The sequence below is a fragment of the Peromyscus californicus genome, unplaced genomic scaffold (assembly GCF_007827085.1).
Source record: "Peromyscus californicus insignis strain IS unplaced genomic scaffold, ASM782708v3 Scaffold_14__1_contigs__length_90479793_seg_2, whole genome shotgun sequence".
In the NCBI taxonomy this organism is placed as follows: domain Eukaryota; kingdom Metazoa; phylum Chordata; class Mammalia; order Rodentia; family Cricetidae; genus Peromyscus; species Peromyscus californicus.
Genome location: NW_026294436.1, coordinates 60,021,241 through 60,042,910, shown reverse-complemented (window position 1 = coordinate 60,042,910; position 21,670 = coordinate 60,021,241). Strand labels below are relative to the sequence as shown.

Sequence of the window (21,670 nt, the reverse complement as noted above, 5' to 3'; positions counted from 1 at the left end):
CTGGTGCATTCAGTTGAGGCAGTCCAAGCCCCTCCCCCTGCATCAAGGCTGTGCAAGGTGTCCCACCATAGGTAATGGGCTCCAAAAAGCCAGCTCATGCACCAGAGATAAATCCTGATCTTACTGCCAGGGGACACCTAAAGCAGATGAAGCTACACAACTGTCTCGCTTATGCAGAGGGCCTAGTCCAGTCCCGTGGAGGCGCCACAGCTGTTGGCATCAAGATCATGATGGGGAAACCTACAGAGACAACCAAACCAAACTAGTGGGAACTCATGAACTTTAGACAAAATTTTAATTCTCAACTTCTCTCCCTGTATATTCTCTCTGTTTCTAGTACAGGGCTTTGCTCTGTGTTTAATGAGCACCACAGAAAATGTGGTGTGGGAAAGAAATGGGGAATCTGTTGTCTTAATTATTTTTTATGATATTATACAAAAGAAAAAAAAGTGTGTTACTGAACCCCACCAACCCAGAACTCAATACAGATGTCCACCTATATGTCTCCATGTTTAGTCCAACATTTACTGTGGATACTTGTTTTCTTCATGGTTGTCTTCAACCTATTCAGCAAATGATTACCCCAACACACACACACACACACACACACACACACACACACACACACACACACACACACACACACATCTGTATCAGGGCATGGAACAATATATAATTTGAGATGCAAGTTATGTCCTTAGCTTAGGTTTCAAAAGCTGATTAGAGGGGACGTCCAGGGCATCCTAAGGTTGGTTACGTTGTTTTCTTAAAGGCAGGCTGAACTTGAACAGCCTGAGCACACAGCAGTGAAACAGACAGTAGAGTTTAAAATGGCCTCAAAGGTGTCATTAATTTGATTGTTGCAAGGGCTGACAAGTACTCACTCTCTAAAGGTAAGTGATATTTTCAGGAAAAGCTTTCCCCGCACCTGGAATTTTAAAAGATTTTTTTTAATGTGATTTCTGTGTCCATCAGTTGGGTTATGAAAGTTCCTGGCAACTGTCCACAATGTTTACCAAGAATATAGCAGGCAGTTAAGGATATTTAACCTCAAAATATGTAACAACAGATGTTTGAATAACAGGATTAAGCTTAGCATTTGCATCCTATTAAAATGGGAATTCTTTAACAATGAAATAGGAAATACCCCTAATTTTCTCCAATGTATAGTAGTGGTCAGACAAAGCAGACCTGTAATAGCAGCACTCGAGGGGTAGAGATGGGACGATGGCATTTTCCAGACCAAGTTGTGCTCTGTTGTGAGACAGCAGTCTCCAAAATCAGTAAAAGACCAAAGACACACTGTGAAATAACACAACACAAAGCAAAATGGCAGAAACAAGCACACAAATGCAAGAAGATGAATTAAAGATGCGAACAGGACAGAGGCTTATAAAGTAAACACCAGACACCTTCCATAATTACATTCTATGCCACAGAGAGAAAAAGGAATACAGAACATCCGGGCATTGAACATGAGGGAGTGCTGCATATGTCACAGGAAAAGAAGATAGCATTTGCTCTCAGAGAAAGGGATGAGAAAGACTTAGTAAGACATTACAATTTGACGGGACCCTGGGAGTGTAATTGGATTTCCACAGGCACAGATGGGAACAAGAGGGACCCTGCAGAGAGCAAGGGTATAAGATGAGGCCTGAGCCATTGGCAAGTGTGTGCGTGGCGTGAGGTACATACAGGTTGAAGTAAAGGGGGGAGAATAGTGTGACAGTTTGGGATTATATGATGGAGAAATCCGAACAGCCACTTAAATTGCAGAGTCTCTGGGCTTGTGTGTTCTCTGAAAGGTTGTATTTGCGTGTGTGTAGGTATGTATTCACATGTTCATGTGTGTGGAGGTATAGATTCCTGTGTTTTGTAGATACATGTGGGTGCTAGACTTCAATTTTGGTTGTCATTCCTCAGGAGCTGCCCACCTCATTTTTTGAGACAGGGTCACTCACTTCACCGGGACCAGCCGCTTGCCGGGCAGTCAGCATCAGGGAATCTTCCTGTTTCTCTCTTCCCCAGCACTGGGCTAGCAAGCCCTGCAACCCAGAACTCAGATTCTCCTATTTGCACAACAAACACCACTTTACTGAGTGAGTAGTTTCCCAGCAACTGCAGTGAAGGCTGTTTATTTATTTTTAATTATTTGTCTCTATGTTCGTCAGTGTGCGCACAGTGCACATGAGTGCAGGTGCTCTTGGAGGACAGAAAAGGTACTCGATCCTCTGGAGCTGGAGTGTGGATGCAAACCACCTGATGGGAGTGCTGGGAACGGACTTCTGGTCCCCTGAAAGTGCACAAACCTTCTTATCACTGAGCCATCTCTTCAGCCCCTCTGTGAAAATATTCAATAAGTGATGAGCTAGCAGGCTTATTTCTGATTTAGTGTCTGGATTTGTCAGTTAAATAGATCAGTGTGGGTGCAAGCTGGTTAAGGAGCCCACATAAGAGACAACTTCAAGCAAACCTTTTGAGAGCAGAGCCGATGACGTCAAAAAACAATGTTAAGATTAACTTGCAGATATTCAGCAGCTTTGTGTGTGATTCTAAAATCGGGCAACACTCCATTCTGTACACCAGGATGAGGTGAGCACAGGAGGGGAGGCTGGCTCTTACAGGCAGGAAAGGGCTGGCGAAAGCAGAAACTGAACAAAATAAATCCATCATTTCAAAGTTAATTTCCTAAAGTTGAAAACTAGGGGTTGGAGGGTGGGGTGGGGTGGAGTTTCACAGCCAGCTAACCTACTTGGAGGTGTGTCTATTATCTCCATCTCTGTCTCTTGGTGTCTTGGAAAATCACGTGACCACAGAGCTAGCTTGGTGCTTCACGATTCTGCTTTGTCTTGGTCTCTTAGAGCTGGTGCAAAAGATACAGGGATTTCCTCTCCACTTTCACAGTAAAAGGGCAGGAGTGCCCCACCGTCCATTGGTTTGCTCAGGAGACTTACTCACCTCCATCTTGAAGACAGAGAGGGGCCTTACACACAAACACCTCTGTGTTCTGCATCTTCATCGCCATCCTCTCTTGATCCTCTGTTAAGCATCCCTTCCAGTCCCACTCCATCCATCATTATATGTCAAAAGGTTTGCCTCCAACTCAAGTACTGGAATAAAAGAGAAAAGCAAAGCTCCAGCGGCCTGGAACAGCAGCATCCCGCTCAGGGAGTGTGGGCAACCCTGTTCCTGACTCTGTGAATTTAGAACCAAGAAGATGACGAGCAAGAGAGGCCATCCCAAGAGGAGGCTTCTGGGGGTCTTGAGATAGCTCTGTCTGAAGTCACCTTGAGCTCTGTAAAACAGTGAAAATTGTATTTCTGGGCTCAATTGACAGTTCAATATGTAAACAGCTTGTTCTGGCCTATTTAAATTGGCAAGTCCAAGGTCCAGTGAGAGGCTTGTCCTCCAAAATATAGTAAATGGCTCATGATGAACCGCACTAAGAATGACTTCTAGCCTCCATATGCATACACCTACATGTGTGTCCCCATGTAGTAATGCACCCACACATATGTGAACATGCATCATCATCATCCCCAACTTAAGCAAAACTGAACCAAACCTATCTTTGCTCATGCCAATTTAAATTGGAATTTTGATTGGGTCCTGTAGTCCAGGCCTGTAATTCCACCTTGGGAGGCTGATGCAGGAGGATTCAAAGCCAGCATGGAAAGCAGTGAGATACTGTCTCCAAATTTAAAAAAAAAAAAAATTAAAAGGGGAGATCAGTCATGGAGTAGTTCCTCACAAGTGCAAAGTCCTAAAACAAGTACCACACAAACTGGTTAATCAATATATTAAAATAGTAAGTGATAAATTGGTATTTTCCCAGTTATAACCCAAGTAATCCCAACAAATAAAATGAACATTGTTTAAAAATTTTCTCATTTTATTTATGTAGATGCTATGTTACTTGAGATAGATCAAAGAAATTCTTTTATTTTTGAAAAAAATTAAAATAACATACATTTAAAAACTTTCTTTTTTTTTTTTTTTTTTTTGGTTTTTCGAGACAGGGTTTCTCTGTGTAGCTTTGCGCCTTTCCTGGAACTCACTTAGTAGCCCAGGCTGGCCTCGAACTCACAGAGATCCGCCGGCCTCTGCCTCCCGAGTGCTGGGATTAAAGGCGTGTGCCACCACGACCCAGCTAAAAACTTTCTTAAAAAAACATAACAGGTAAAATTTTTAATTTTTCAAATTATTGTTACTGTTTTTGAAAAAAAACTGACCAATGAATGATCTAGTCTAGATTTACATAAGTAGCTCAGATTAGTTTATACTCACAGTTATTAATGGAGAAACCTCATCTTCTATATATGAAATGAGCTACAATGTGGGGAAAAATCAGCAATTACAAACAGCCTTAATTGAATTAATGTAGCAAAAAGCCAGCTCATGTTACAAATTTTAATCTCATTGTTATTTAACTGTCATTAGAAACTGGCTCTGATTTCTCTCCTCATCTCAGAAGCACACACCATTTTTTCCCTCGGAAAAGCTTTCAGAAAGAAAAAGAATTACACAGGCAGACTTAAATTTCAGCATACCTGCCTCCATCTAATTGCCTAAAGAGTCCAAGAAGCACTTTAGTGATCATTTCTCTCATTTCCACAGCTAGCATTTAAAATGACGATGCACATGATAAATTGAAAGTATGTGCACATAAGAAAAACCCATTCAAGATGTTCAGTGAGTCTCTCATTAAGTCTCCAAATGTCTATGCTTAATGGTGGGTTACAATACAAAGTTGGAAAACTTCCTTTGAAATTTTGATCAATTCATTTCTCTCAGAACCACAGCAGTATAACATGTTTCAGCTTTACTTCAGTGCCTTACTGGCAATTGGGGTGTCTCAGAGGGTGATTTGGGCTAATGAAGTCAATGGTAATGATATTGTACAAACCTGTCTGGTAAACATAACTGTGTGGTTAATTTAATTGAGCTCCCATTGTTGTTGAGAACAGTGGAGAGCTAGGAAGGTTTCCCATCAAAATGTGGGGAGCTGTCTGGGGCCTCTCTTCAATGCTTTGAAGCTCTTTAAAGATCTGCCTCCTAAATGCTGGGATTTAAGGAGTGCGCCACCACCACCTGGCTGGAGGACAGGTTTTAACAGGGTCTGCACAATGTGCTTTTCCTTTGATGCTGCCCCCCCTCCAAAGTGTGTGACCTGAGACTGCTTAGCCTTATTGGTGTGTGAATGTCATCCCAAGCATTGAGCTGCTGCTTAAGCTATTTCAGAAGAAATGGTAGTTATGGATTCCTGTAAAAAGAGCCTATGTTGGTGTTCAACAGAACCTTTATCTTGAGACCTCATATATGGTGGTGAACTGGAGTCACATCTACAAGCAGGCAGTCCCAGCCACCAGCTCAATGTGACACATTCATGGAAGAAATTCTTCTAATAAATGAGTTTAGAGACCCTTGAATTCGGTGGAACTGAGTGAGAAAGAAGAGCAGGGGGGAAATTCCTGAAGAAAATCGGAGAGTAGCATTTTTGTCTGTCAGAAACAGATGCAGCCTTGTTTCTTCTAACTATACGTTTCCATAGTTTACATTGTTCTTGCTTAGATGTACAAACATCCCTTCTGACATTTTTTCTAATCAAATTCCCTATCTTTGAGGAACCAATGCATGCACCATCTACATGAAATCTAAGTTAGAACTGACCCGTAGACAGTTTTTCCCCCTCTTTGGCATTAACTCCCTAAAACACGATAGAGTAACTACACACAGCACTCACACTGTTCTAGTTAGTATCAGTAATCTGAAGATCATATAATGTATGGCGGGTCAAGGATATGTACAAAGATGATGTCATTTTATAAGAGGGACATGAGAGTCTGTGGATTTGAGTGTGTTTGACTCATTTCTTAAAGATAGTAATGACACTGTGTGTGTGTATACATATGCACATACATACACCACATGAACACGACATGAATGTGTATCTTAGATCTTCTTGTGGAACTCTTAAAAGTATGTGGATTATTTTTTTTTGGTCTTAAACTAAATTGTTCCAGAGACTTTTTATTAGAATTAATTTTGCAATCTATCTCTCTTGCTGTCCACTTTTCTCTATTAATGGGCTTGCCTGTGTTTAGCATTCTTTTTCTTCCCCAATTGCTATTTCTAACGTTTCTAAGGCAGATAATTAACCTTATGTTAAAGACTGACATAATATGAACATCCTGAGATCGAAGTTGGAGGACAGGTTTTTTTTTTTTTTTTTTTTTTTCTCAAAAGGTTTCTCTGTGTAGTCCTCCCTGTTCTGGAATTCACTTTGTAGACCAGACTGGTTTCAAACTCATAGAGATCCACCTGCCTCTGCCTCCTAAATGCTGGGATTAAAGGAGCGCACCACCACCACCTGGCTGGAGGAGAGGTTTTAACAGGCACTTTTTGGAGCTCACTTTAGGGTTTAGGGACCAGATCATTGTCTTTTCTTTGCATTAGATTTTGTTGCTCTTTTGTTTATTTGTTAGTTTGTGCTCATGTAGTCCATAGTGACATTTATGGATAAATCATATCCAAGCAAACATTGAAACAGCTAAACACCTTTTCATATTTCTATTCTCAGTTTAGAGCACAAATTCTAGTTTTCACGTTAGAGTTAATTTTTTTCCCATTTTAGAAATTATGGTTCAGGTCTGAGCATTCAGGAGGTGGAAGCAGAAGGTTCTCCAGTTGGGCTATGTAGCAAGACCCCAAATCAAGGAAAGATAAGAAAGAAACGATGGTTCAGGAAAAAAGAAAGATTGGGAGATGCAAGGACACAAGTCACTTTAAATGCTCAACTTCTTAGCCTTGCTCCAGAGTACCCTTCAACACAGAGGTGACTTCATGGAAAAAGTCCCTCGGCTCATTGCTCTGTACCAGCATTCATCAATGCCACATTCCTGGGTGACCACAGAGGCAGCAGAGGGGGCTCTGCGGCTGTCTAATCGGACCAGTTTAAGCCTTTAAGCAGATAATACAGGAGCTTACAGGCTGATATGAGGCAGGCAAAGCAGCTTATTCTTCATTTCTGAACGTTGTGTCAGGTGAATCAAGGGCAAACAGTAAATAAATAAAAAGTCAGAATATCTATTTTATGTTTCTATACTTAGATATCTTTATTACTGAAGTAGAGTACTTGATGACTGTTAGGGATTTTGGAGGCCTGATAATCAAAATACCTTCCATTTCTATTTGGATTGAGTACATCAATCAAAGAGAAAGGGATAGACAAGAGAGAATAACCTTTATTCCATTTATTTGTGCACTGTGTGTCACAGTTCTGAAGCTCACTTCTCTGACCACACTTGATAACTCATTGAAGCTGCCTCTGTGGAGCAGCCCTGGGTATAGACTTCGGCCAGGAGAGAAGGGATGGACCTGGGAGCTTTCTCTGCATTCTGTACACACTGCTTACTGGCTGATGTGTCCATGAGCTAGGCTCCTGTGGAATTAGTTCTGGAATGTTTTCAGGCAGCAGGGCACAGCTAATGATGTCTGCATATGCTGAGAAACCTGAAGATGGAAAAGAGACATTCCTAAGTCTCAAGGGTATATAGAACATTTCAAGTCCAATGTTGGTTGTCCTGTCTGCCAGGACTTATGTAGGTTGTTTCATTTCACTTTATTTGATCGTACCCCAGTCCCAACACCAGGCCCCAGACAGCATTGTAAAGGATTACTTGTAAGCATTGTTCTTACTGTTTTATGAAAGAGAAGAATAAGTCTGAATAAGTCTTAGTAAAATTATTTGGCTTGCTCAAAGTACAGTAATTATAAGTGTTGAGAGTCAAATCTAGACCTATCTTACATGAAAACTCATTCTTTCCACCAGGTATTTTGAATATTAAGAAATCTAATGACATTCATCCAAGCAAATTAGATTTTTTTTTCAGTTGAACATCATTCTGAATCTGTGTGGTGGGAATTAGGTGACTCATTGATATAAAGTATAGAGTATGGGTTTTTTTTAAAGCTTTTCTACTTTGAAATAATTTTAGACTTACAGAAAAGATGCAAAAATAACACAGAGATTTCCCATCGGGCCTTTGCTTGGCTTCCCTTCCTTTTAGCATCTTACATAAGCGTGGCATAATTATTGAGATGGGAAATTGATGCTGGTACAGAGCTAACTAAACTGCAAGCTTTACTCGATTTCACCTTAGTGTTCACTGGTGGCTATGATTTCTTTTTTTTAAGGGCGGTAATGCTATTTTATGGATTTTTATAGCCCAGTGCCTGATAGGGATTCTGATCTCAGGGTGGTGATCACTGACTGCAGAATGGGTAAATGAATGGATGTGTTTTAAGTCACACACTGCAGCTTGGTGATCCCTGTGCAGATTTATGTCACATCGGTATGAAGCACATGAAGAGATGCTGAGGCTGTGATTAACTGTTTACTATAGAACTAAATTCCTCCTTAGACTTGGTGATGAAGGAACTTTTTTATTCTTCTCTCATATATCACATCCTGACCTAAGTATATTACATCCTATGACCACCCTTCCTTTCCTCCCAGTCTCTCCCCACACCTCCCTTCTCCCCCAAATCCACCCCTCCTCCATTTCCCTTCAGAAAAGAGAAATCCTCTGAGGGATAGCAACCAAACATGGCATGACAAGTTACAACAAGACTAGGCACATCCTCATATTAAGGTTGGATGAAGCAACCCAGTAGAAGAAAAAGGTCAATGCAGAAGAGTCAGAGACACCCTCCCACTCCCGTTGTTAGGAGTCCCACAAGAACACCCAGCTATGCAACCATAACATATATGCAAAGGACCTAGCTCAGACACATACAGGCTCCCTGATAGTTGGTTCAATCTCTGTGAGTGATTATGAGCCCTGGTTAGTTGATTCTGTGGGCTGGACATGTTCGTGTGCTATCCTTGACCCCTCTGGCTCCCATAATTCTTCCTTACCCTGACTTGGTGATGAATAGACTTTTGAATTATGAAAATACTTAAGTCTAAGGGAGGGTGAAAGAACATGATGAAAGAAAGATGCCACAGTGCAATTTGCCAGCTGGACAGAGGTTCCAGTGGAATGTTCATATCCCCCACCTTGTGTGTATGTATGTGTGTGTGTGTGTGTGTGTGTGTGTGTGTGTGTGTGTGTGTGTGTGTGTGTATGTGTGTTTCTTCTCACACTAGCAATTGAAGGAGCCAGTGGTTTCCAGTCTGTCCTGCATTTCTAGGCAGATTGAACTCAAATGTTAACCCAAACTGTAGAGGATCCCACGTTAAAGGAAACTCCACATGGATTGTTCCCAGGCTTCCACTTGCTTTTGGACTGAGTTAAGTTGAAATAATACCAATCTGCCGACCATGCTTTCTGACCCCAACACTGTTCATTTCAACTTTTTTAAGCCGAAGAGTATGTAACCTGCAATATTAAAGCACAAAATCCTTATCACTAGTTTAATGTATGCCAAATAGCCTGTTTCCCCACTTGCTACCCTTTTTTACCTCTTGTTAATCAAACTTAAAAAATATCAACATAACAAATTGTAGAAAGACAAAAATAAAGAATTATTCTTCATTAGGCAAAGCTAGTGTGCAAAAATTATGAAACAGCAATTTCCTCAAAAAGTTCAACCTTCTAAAGGTTTTCTTTATTTTTCCATTTAGATGGAAGATGTCATAGCGCGCATGCAAGATGAAAAGAATGGAATTCCCATCCGCACTGTCAAAAGCTTCCTTTCCAAGATACCTAGCGTCTTCTCTGGTAAGTGTGCATCTAGCACAGCTCTGTTTCCTTCAGCATGTATCATGTCATTGTTTTGTAAACCTCTGGTGTGTTGTTAAACAGCAACTTATAAGATGCCATGGCACATTCATCACGGGGGTTAGACCCTGGGAATGAGTATAAGATGTGAACCAAGAGTCCTAATGGGACACAGAGTCCCTTGGAAAGATAGAATGAACATCTATGAAACAAGAGAAAAAAAAAAACAGTGCGAAAAGAAAAAGTGTTGTGTGAAACGATGCCATGGAGACCAGATGAGGAGGTTGAGAGAGTGAAAGACAACCAAGGCGAAGTCAGGGGAGGAGTCTTAAGCACAGCATTGCTCAGAACTGGAAAAGTCAGGAAGGATCGTATCATGAGGGATCACAGCCATACCTGCCATGCTGAGAACCGGGCAAGGACACAGAGAGCAGCCAGGGAACCAAGCATGAAGGATGATGACCATAATCTGTGTCTCTAAAGGCCAACCACGAGACTGAAATTCTGACAAATAGGGGTGATGAAGTGGTTTTAAATGTTTGTACAGAATGATGTGATGAGAGATTGGGGGAGATGGCTCTGTCTGTACAGGTCCAATCAATCAATCATACAAACTAAATTTAGCTCTGCATAACCCATGTCAAAAGCTGGACATGGTGGGGTATGCCTGAAACACCAGCTTTGGTGGGGGAGGGCTGAAGTAGAGACAGGAAAATCCCTGAACCTCATTGGCCAGCCAGTCTGACCTAATGATGAGCTTCAAGTTTAGTAATAGACTTTGTTAAAGACAGAGAACAATGACAGACACCTGAGGTTAAGTTGGAAACTCTACAACTGTACCCTCACCTGCAGCTGCATGCACACGTGTGCGCATGCACACACACAGAGACATACACAGAAACACAGACACAGATACACATACAGACAGACACACACCCATGCAAAGAAATAGAAGTTATAATGCATGGGCATAGCTCTTGTAGGAACTGCTTAAATACTAAGATTTTAACACCCACAGATTGAAGGACAAGGAAATGTAAGAGGATTTTGTAACTGGGCCTGGAGGATAAAAGAGGACAAAGACCATACTTTTTTCCTCAACTTTGTGACTGAGAAGTAGAGAATCTTTATCAGAAATAGGAGACTATGCGTACCATTGGTAACAGTGTAAAACCCAAAAGAATGGGCAATCATTAGTGAAAAAGTGTTGCTCCGACTCCATGAGGCTGTGACAGACCCTGCTGTGGGGCTTGAGTGGTGATGGGCATGACTAGTGAAGGAATCAGTTGAGGCCAAATCCACAAAACCTGAGAGGTAGCCATGATGGACAGAGGAGGTTCAGGACACAGAGATTCAAGTATGAGTGGGAGGGTGTATGGCAGGATCCTGTGAAAAAGCTAAGCAGTCCTTCTTTCTGAAGCAGGGTCAAGGGAAGACCATGATCAGGAAGTTTCAACCCTGGACAGGAGCAAGACTGGACACTGGAGGTGCACACAAGCAGGCCCGGGTATTGGGGCATAATAGCTCTGTTAATCTCAGAGAGAAAAGAGGGGACTCAATCTCATGAGAGCTCCCAGAGAGTGACATGTCCCTAGTAACACAGGGTATCCGTCCTTTTTCATGTCCACTTCAATCCAGTGTGGTGTCCTTCATTTCTACACCTGGAACTTGGTGCCATCTCCACTATCCCCCCATCAGCCTTCTTCAGAATATTCTATTTATTGAAATGTATCGTCTCAATAGTCTGTTCAGAGAAGTCTTTATGAAAACTGTCCTAAACTGTTTCCTCTACCTTACTCTCTTCCCCTTCTTCATTCATTAACCAATCTGTTCTTCCTCCCTTACTCCCCCAATCTCATGTAAAAACAAACCAGTCATGGGCGCCTATGAAAAGTTATCTTCTAGAAAATTCTGTTTTCGTAATTTTGTGAACTGATTTTGCACAACCCACAACTCACATAGTCCTATATCCTTGCTTATCAAACTTTGTTATGTTAATATCTTTAAGTCTGATTAATAGAAAATGGAGAAACTAACAAGAAGACAATGTCCACTTGGAACATGAAAAGTCCTCCATAGGAATTTTGTGTTGGGACATTTCCTGTTTCCTGAGAGAGTTCTTTAGATTTAGGAATTACAACAAGCAACTGGAAGAGTTTTCACTCACAACATCACTCTGTTAATGGTTAAGTAGGATTGGATACAGAGTTTAGGAATAACCCCGGTTTTAGTGTCTACTGATATATAAAACAGTAGCAACAGATGTTAAACAAGGGAGCAATGCAATTTGATATGAGGCGTTTGTGTTTATTGAGACTGCATTTCTTAGAAAATTTAAGGAGTTCTTGCTTCAGAGTTTAATTAGTTACTTTGCAATAAAATTGGTATGTCTAGAATTTGTTGGCCTCTTTCTAACAATATTTTCAAACTCTTGTATCCTAAAGGTCTATCTATTTTATTACTTTTTCAGTGATTTTTAGTAATTTCCTTCCCTAGATCTTTGCTGTGGTCTGTTTCATTGTTATTTTCTTTGTCAAGATGCTGTTCCACTCCCCGTTGCTGATTGCTACCATGGCCCTCTGCACTTCCCCCTTTCTCCTTGGTCCTTTCTTACATTCTTCTCACCAGTGATAGAAGGAGGCATGTGTTGATGTCACCACCCTTAGTATTTTGATGTAGGGGGAAATTTCTCAGTCCTGCCTAGCCCCTCAATTCAGACAAATCTCTCCCACATGAGCTCTCACAGGCACTTATAAAATAATCACTCAGAGGCTTATATTAATTACAAACTGTATGGTCTATGGCTCAGGCTTCTTGCTAACAAGCTCTTTCATGTTAAATTAACCCATTTCTATTAGTCTATGTTTTGCCACATGGCCGTAGTGTTACCAGTCTACTGGCATCTTGATGCTCCTTGGAGAAACAGGAAGGCATCTCTCTCTTTCCCACCTTTTTCTTTCCTGTATCTCCTCTTGGATTTCCCACATGCCTCTAATCTGCCTTGCCATAGGCCAAAGTAGCTTATTTATTAACCAGTGGGAACAACATATACTCACAGCATACAGAAAGATATCCCACAGTACTACCATGGCCCTCTACACTTCCCCCTTTCTCTTTGGTCCTTTCTTACTTCTCACCAGTGACACATGGTATGTGTTGATGTCACCACCCCTAGTAATACTAGAAACAACTATGGTGAAGGCCTGTGATGTGTTGAAAAGCTAGTGCTAAAATCATTAGAGACAGGAAGCTGTTCACATCATGTATCAGTCTGTAAATGAGAAAAAGTCTTGATACCATTTACCCAACTTTTTTATATTAATCTACTCATCTTCTTTAATGGTCATGAGTATCAGAGAAGATCTTTACCATACTGCAAGCATCTTCCATAGACCACTTGAAAAATTATTAGAAATATAATATTCAGGCCCATCTTGGATCCAGTAAATCAGAACCTCAATTTTAACAATGAGGTTTATTTCTTGGGTGTCTCCTCGGAAGCTTGGCTGCAAATCTGGTCAGGGCTCAGGCACCACATATCTTACCCAGATGCTGGACACTATCCAGATTGCTTATGAAGATCTTTTGATTAATTTTCAGGATCTCTGATCATCTTTCTTTATAGCTTGGCTTTAAGTCAAGCAATGCAGTTCATCCAGTGGTTTTTGTTGGTTGTTTCACTTGAAGAAAAGATGGGGGCTAGGAAAAATAACATAGCTCCTTATGTTCATTCAACCCCTAAGCCAAGAATCTCAGAAATTCATAGGAGCAAAGATATTAGCAGCTAGACATGGAGAAGGGTAATGGTGAGATTCATAAAGAAGAACCCATGCTTCAGAAGTAAATAGGTTGCTGGAGCTCTGGGTAAGTCACTCGCCTGACATAAATGAGAGCCTATATTTAATCCCCAGCACTGTAAAAGAACAAAAGTAAGTATATGTCATGTCATAGTAACCAAGTTATGCTAGCAACCACTAAAGTGAAAACAGCTAGTTAGAAAAAAATGGAAATCAACATCTCTCCCTGCAACATCTGAGATCCATACCTGGAATCATGCAAAAGAATCCTATTATGATTCTAAAACATGTCACATTGTGCAGGATGATTTGTGTTTTATTCCCAATTTTTTTTTTTTTTTTTTGTGTGTGTGTGTGTGTGTGTGTGTGTGTGTGTGTGTGTGTGTGTGTGTGCTTCAGATAAGCATCTCTTCTGGTATCTATGGTCTTTGGACAGGTCCTCCACATTAGTCAAGATAGGAGCTGTCCTTGTATAGATCCAATTACAACATTGTTTGTTCCTCACTGATTTTTCAGTTGCAGAAATAGCTAAGGTATCACTACAGGTATGGTAGGTATGGCTACCAACCAAAGCCTGAGTTATCAACCCCTTCTTCCCTGGGAATTCTGTTGAGCTTCTTAAAGTGACAGTGTAGAAATTATGGTGGGGAGGGAGAAAGGGAGGGAAGCAGAGAGGAAGAGAGGAGGGAGAGAGAGACAGAGAGACAGAGAGAGAGAATGATGCATCATATATTTAGGGTATGAAGAGTGTTGGCCTACAGGTAGAATAATGACCCTGTGCAGAGAGGAGAGGAAGCCTGTCTGCATACTGAGAACAATAAAACACATGAGGAAAGAGAAGCAGAGAAAACAAGGAAGGACATTCCTGGTTTCTGGCAGCTTTGTAGCTTTTACCCTAGTCCTTGGGACATAGACCTACAATTTCTATGAGTGCCTCATCTTCCTCACTTCATCCAAATCTCCATCATCAGACATCAATCTTTGTGTAATCATGTGCACTACTTATTTTTTGTCTTAAACTTTTTACATGTTAGGATTCTCATTAGATACAAAAGGCCTCCTCCAGAACACATGCAGTAGACACAAAGGCCTTATGGTTGCAAAGTTATCGTAAGAATGAGAAGATCAAGTAAATAGTTTTATAAAAGAGGGATTAATGCTCATCTGGAATGTGGCTACCACAAACTGATTGATATGAAGAAGAGCCTATAGGAATGCAAGATTCTAAACACACTTTGTAGATATTCCTATTTGTTAAGATTGAGATGAAACCTCAGTATTTCCAAACTGATAAGTTCTACATTAATGTCATCTGTTAACTGAAATGCATGTTAACAATTTTTTCTCTAGAATTTTTAATCAAGTGAACAGACTCTGATAAAATACACACTATATTTCAGTTACTCTACAGCAGTAGTTCTCAACCTTCTTAATGCCATGACCCTTTAATACAGTTCCCCAACCATAAAATCATTTTCATAACTATAATTTTGCTATTGTTATGAGTCATTAATATAAATATCTGATAATGCAGGATGGTCTGTGATTCCTGGATCATGACCTACAGGTTGAGAACTACTGCTTTACAGCCTTTTTTTAGGACTGATAATTTAATTGCACCAGAAAAATACATTACACTAAATGTTTGGGTGATATCACAGACCAAAGTGTGTTCTTTTAGTAGAAGTTTGAAAAGTCATTTGTCCAGTGAAAGCTATTACATTGTATGCTGACTGAAAAAAAGACAATGAAAAATAAAAATTAAAAAGTCTGTTGTGAGGAAAGAATTATCCAAAGGCTAGTACTATCCTGTTGTGGGAGTTCAATTTGTTTAGCCAATGACAGTTAGAGTGACTAGCCCTATGGGCATGGTTTTCTCTGGATATGTGATGGGATAAAACTGAGGAGAAAGGTTGAGTGCTCTCTCTTGGGTGGTTGGAACAAGCAGTGTAGAGTGTGACTTGTGGTTGGTCCTCATCACCCTTGGGCAGAATGGCAGGACAATGGAAGCTGGATCATCAGCAGCATCCACCTTGTTCTGCATTTGTGAGTCTGTTTTTTTTTTTTTTATTGCACTCCTTAATAAATTATTGACCAGACTTTTGTGGGGGGGTCTCACTTTCTGGCGCCCAATGTGGGGCATGATTTGTAAATAGAGGCTTTTCTCTGTCTTACCTTGTCCCACAGCATCTTGTAAATAATTAGTCAGAGGCTTGATATTAATTACAAACAGTTTGGCCTATTGTTCAGGCTTCTTACTAACTAGCTCTTACAACTTCAATTTTTATTAATCTATGTATTTCCATGTGTCTGTGGTGTTACCAGTCTGCTGACATCTTGCTTCTGGCGCAGCTGGCTGGCATCTCCCAGACTCCACCCTTCTCCTGTATCTCTGCTTAGATTTCCCACCTGCCTCTATCCTGCCTTGCCATAGGCCAAAGCAGCTTTGTTTATTAACCTATGGGAGCAACACATATTCATAGCATACAGAAAGATATCCCATGTCACTCTCCAATTTGATTTGACAAAACCTTGGCTTACATCTATGTCCTCAGTTATGAAAGTACAACTATTATGAGATTTGCCTGTCATGGTACTAAATCTTGAGGTGGGCTTTGTTTACTATTTTCTTACCTTTTAAAGGATGCTCTCAAAATGTTCACTTCATGGTTTCTATGCTGCTTAGAAAAATACAGAGAAATAAATTTACTCTGTAATAAACTACTGAGAAAATGGTGTCTTTGAAGACAAATGTGACTCTCCTCCCTGTTTTTTCTTAAACAATAAAACTATTACTTTATTCTTTCTTGTCTGAAAAGTTCATTGGTAAATTTAATATTCTATTCATATTTTTTCTCATGACTCACACTTATCTATTATTTTTCTTTGACTTATTTTTTTCTTTGATTTATTGAGGAAAGGATCTCGTTCTGTAGTCAGGCTGAACTGGAACTCATAGTGATTCTCATGTCTCAGTCCCCTGAATTATAGGCATGACCAAGCATAACAAATTACTATGATTACACACACACACACACACACACACACACACACACACACACACACACACACACACATTTATTTATGTGTGTGTGTGTGTGTGTGTGTGTGTGTGTGTGTGTGTGTGTGTGTGTGGACTGGCACTTGAATCCAGGACCTGGCACATACTAGGTCCATTGTTCTACCACTGAGCTTTACCCCTCACTTCCCTTTACTTCTAGCAGTTGTTTTTGTCTGTGGCGTATATGTATATGCACTTGTGCATGTGTGTCTTCTTCAATTGCTTGTCCATGTCACTTTTTGAGGCAAGGTTTCTCCCTCAATCTGGAGATCCATATTTCAAATGGATTGACTTACAGGTGAACTCCTGGGATCTGCCCATCTCCATCTCTCATGCATTAGGCTTACAGGCCTGCCACTTATGCCTAGATATTTTGCATGATTTCTAGTGACCCAAACTCAGATTCTCATGCTTGTGCAGCAAGTATTTTACCCAATAAGCATCTCCTCAGCATGTCTGCCTTTCATTGTCTTAATTTGGTATGTGGGAACACTGGGATGTGAATATAGTAGGTTGTTTCAATTTATATTTAGGAGACACCTGAGATGAATTTTGAGACAGTGTCAGAGAAGTGTCTGCTTTACTTCCAAGAATAATTTTTGACTCAAATCTATCCCAGTTCAAGCAGGGTGATCTATCTGAACTTTGGTCATAAATACTACATCATAATATAAAGTGAAAGATAAAACTCAAAAATTACTGGGTATGTCTTATTAAAATGTTTACTCAAATTTGTACCATTGTATCTGCAAGTTGGAAAAGATAACTATAAAGTTAAAGTCATGTCTGTAGTTTTTACTGACATATTCTTTAAATGCATTTCATAGGTCCCTATTGTATGGAAACAATTTCCCTAAAACTCATATCCTGTAACTTATAGTGTTTCTTCATCTCACATCTGAAATCTTTGGTGAGGCAATCCATGGCACTGTTATCAGTTGAAAATGCTTTATATTAGAATCTGAAATTTAAGCACAATAGAGACCCACATCCAAAATAGAACAGAAACATTTATGAATACTGGGGGAGATCATTGATTTTACATTTTAAAGATGTTTGTTGTTGTAATAGTATTTTACAGCCAAGCTATTTTATCTTGGCTACATGCATACTTAAAAGAATCAAAATTGACAATGTAGGCACTTTGTTGCTTAACAAGCTGTTGAAATAATGTATTTTTTATGCTTTCTTCTCAGAGAACACATTACATTATAAGAAAACTGAGTATTATTTGAGAGTAGGTTTTTGGTTTATATAACCATGGATGCTTTGGAGGCTAAGGATCTAATAAGCTTATAATACATAATGATCCTTGTATCCCAATGGGAGGAATATTTGCTTTGTTTTTATTCTAATGTGTTCTTAGAATTTGAATAAGCCTTTGAGATGTGTTGTACTTTCTTTTACTTGAGACACAGTGTCATTCACTGTGTGCCTAAGTTGACCTAATATTCACAATCTTCCCCCCTCATCCTCCTGAGTGCTGGGATTGCAGGAGTGCCACACCATGCTTGGCTGACATTTTTTTGCTTTATTTTAATGATAGAGATTTATCTTCATCTTGACTTTAGCATAAATATTAATCAGTAATTTAGAAAAGTGCCACATAGTGACTTTAAATACATTCATTTATTTCTTACAATATTCAAAATAATTATTGTTTGTTTCATAGGGAAGAGTTTGGAGGGTCAGGAAATTCAACCCTTAAGTCCACTTTTGTCCATTATGCTAATATTTAATCTACAGTGCAGTCAATTCTGAAAACCATTGCCCTTCTGACCTTCGCCTTGAGTTTTCCTTCATACAAAGCACCTGTTGTTTCTCATGACAAAGACACGTCTCTGCTATTATGCTATTTCCATCCATCCTCGGTCTGCAGCCCTTCAGATGGAAATCTTTTAGAATGCCTATAAAAAGACTCTGGTCCTTGTTTCTTCTGTGGGTCACTGCAACCTTGACTAAACCCCTCTAGTGTCTTCATGTCTGAAGTTTGGGGATTAGGCCTAAAGGTTTTTTAAAGTTTCTCTGCCTTATAAATGCACAATTCAGAGAATTAGTGAAGGGAAAAGCAAAGCTAGCTTAGAACTGGGTAGCCCAGGGACTAGACTCTCCCCGGGCTGGCTGTCCTTGTGCAGACTATCACAGAATAAAAGAAACTGAGACACAGTGTTGCGAGTCTCACTCTACTCCCTTTCTCAAGGTAATGCCATTTCTGCTCATGGTTGAATTACAAATTGTATGCTAATGCATTTGTGTAATTCACATTTTTCCTTTAAACTCCATTCAATTCAACTACCAATACAATATTTCTACTTGAATATCTCAAAGAAGTGTCAAATTCAACATGTTCAAAATGAGATTCATTGTCTTACCCTTAACCTCTTCTCATTTTCTCTCATTGTAAAGATTATTACATGAAAAAGGCTGTCATTGCCCAGAGTCTCCTACAACCTCTTCTCCCTGAGTCTACGCTGCCATCATGTGTTATCAATGTCTTGTTCAGAGTAGCCATGAAATACTTTGCCTCACAGCCATTTGCTCTAGTGTTACTCTAGTCTGAAATATATTCCCCCCCCCCTCAGAATTAAGTTCTACCTCCACTTTGTAGGCTGTCCTCTCTTTCTCCACAGGTACATGAAAATGCACTGGTGTTTTCAAATCTCTTGGACCAGTCAGTGTCCAGCACTGCCTTTGTCTCACTCTGTCTTACCATGGGTATCCTGCCACCATGATTTTCTGTCTGAAACACTTCCTGCCCTTTCTCCATTTGCTCTGTTGAGAAATAGTCTCTTCCTGTCTACACTGGCTTCTTTTCTTGCATCTCCTCCTAACACTGTGTTCTTTTCTCTCAGAGTACTTTATTCTATCTAGTAATTATAAAGTCACTCGCAGTAGCAGTTGGTAATGTGTCTCCTCGACAATCATGTAAACTATGGGAGACTCCATATGCTCACACCCGCCATCCCAGAATCAAAGTCAGCAGCCAGCATAAGAGGTGTTCATTAGATATTGGCTAGCTGGCTGAACAATCATTGTACTTCTTAGTGGGAATATTTGATTTCATGTGGATTTAGACATCGGCTACACTTTCATGTTTGTGTGGCTTTGTCAACATATGCAAATTATTTAGCTTTAAACAAAGACTTCTTGTAAAAGAACAGTTTAATCTTTTCATTGATATTTGAGTAAAGAAAAATTCTCCAAGTTATTTTTTATAGTATATTTCACATAAACCGAACTATAAACACTAATTTCTTGATTTTATTCAAATGGGCATTTGGAGCTAACTAAGCCTCAGGAATGTAGAGTTTTCTCTGGTAATCATAAATTATACACAACTTGTATCAAAACATTAGAAGTGCTTTTTCTGGCTTCAAGAGAGGAAAGAAGACATGGTTTCTGACCATGAGGGGATCACATTCTAGTGAGACTATAAGCCAAAAAGAAAAGAAGAAACACACACACACACACAGAGAGAGAGAGAGAGAGAGAGAGAGAGAGAGAGAGAGAGAGAGAGAGAGAGAGAGAGAGAGAATGAGCTCCTTTCTACAGTCTTGTTGTAGAAGCTTGTAGCATCTGCCAGGACTTCTGGGTAAATGGCATTGGTTGGTAAAGGCGAGACCTTAGAGGTTTTGTAAAGTGTCCATTAGACTCATCGAGATGGATGGGAAGCTTCCCTATCAGGACAGACACCCGAAAGAACACCCATAACTCCCGAAAGTACAACCAATAATCTTTGTGAAAGGATGGCATGTTTGGGGAGTACAGGGACATGAGTACAGGAGAAAGCAGAAGGCAGGATCTGGGATTCTGAGAATTTAGAATCTGGTTCTGAGGAATAAGAAGAAGTTAATGTTTTAATATAATAGATTTGTTTTTATTTATTCCTTGAGAATTTTATACAAGCATGCAATGTATTTCTAACATTTGTTTTCTACTCCCTTGCTCCATTTCTTCCTGGTTGCCCCCACATCTCCCAAATTTATAATTTTGTTTTCTTATAACCTATTGAGTCCAGATCATGCTGCCCATGCACCCATGGGTCTGAGCCATCCACTGGTCAACCTACCAGGAACCAGACCCCTTTTACCGTGGTGCTGTGGATTAGTGCACCATCTTGAGCAGGCTAAGCAATTGCTCCACTGCTAAGATATACCTTCAGCTCTGTGTAAATCAGGGAAATAGCATTACTGATGTTTAAAAATGGATTTCTCTTAAAAAGAGGGCCAGAGAATATCAGTCTGTATAGACAGGAGATGGGTGCTGTGGCTATAATTGGAGAAGATATTATGAAGTCCTAATTCAAGGCAAGGCAGTAAAATTTAAAAAAAAAGACAAATAAAAAACTTCTGGGATTTACATAGGGCTTTATGATAGCTCAACAGCAGTAATGGGTTAGGAGATAAGGCTGGTGAATTAAGAGAGGGGACACTCAACAGTTATGCTCATATTTAGACAATGAGACTCAACACATCAGGATGTCAATGCGCTCAGACACATTTTCTTTAGGAAAGTGATGGAGGAAGATAATGTTTGATGTTGGCGTCTCCTGGAATGATCAGGGGCAATGTTTAGAAAATATAAGATATATAGGTTTGCAACTCAGGGGATTTATTAGCATGCATATTGTAACCCAGGAGTAGAGGAGGATCTGTCTTGGAGCTTTACTTAGTGACAAAATCAGAGGATGTACCTCAGTGGAACTGGAACACTTGTGAGGAGCAAATATGGGTCCTCTGGGACTCCTTCCATGTTCTGGCAGAGAATATTGCTCAGCTGAGTTCACCTGAAGTATCAGGGGAGATAGAAGGATAGAGACCTCTAATGACATGGAATCACACCAGGCCTTGTGATACGGCACTCAGTGTCAGGACTGCAAGAGTTTGAGTTTCAAAGGGAGCCCGTCCTCACATGATATGAAAACTCTCCAGTTTCTTCAAACTGGGTCAGGGTCTGGGCACTGTAAGAATGTAAAAGAGACGTTATTGATGTACTCATGAAGCAGAAGCTTGAAGTCAAGACCTGACCACACCTCTGATAATATCTTTAGACCTATCCACCACCACCATCCCATCCCCTTTAGATTA

General features: G+C 40.1%; 1 protein-coding gene across 7 annotated transcripts in view; it reads left to right on the top strand.

The window, feature by feature from the left end:
• Nucleotides 1–21,670, top strand: part of Rgs7 (regulator of G protein signaling 7) — a 390,273-nt gene that overhangs the window by 197,620 nt on the left and 170,983 nt on the right. For all 7 annotated transcript variants that reach the window (XM_052737711.1, XM_052737709.1, XM_052737706.1 and 4 more), the window contains one exon: nucleotides 9,629–9,725. In XM_052737711.1, coding sequence (XP_052593671.1) covers nucleotides 9,629–9,725 — 97 coding nt within the window. The remainder of the gene's footprint in view (nucleotides 1–9,628; nucleotides 9,726–21,670) is intronic.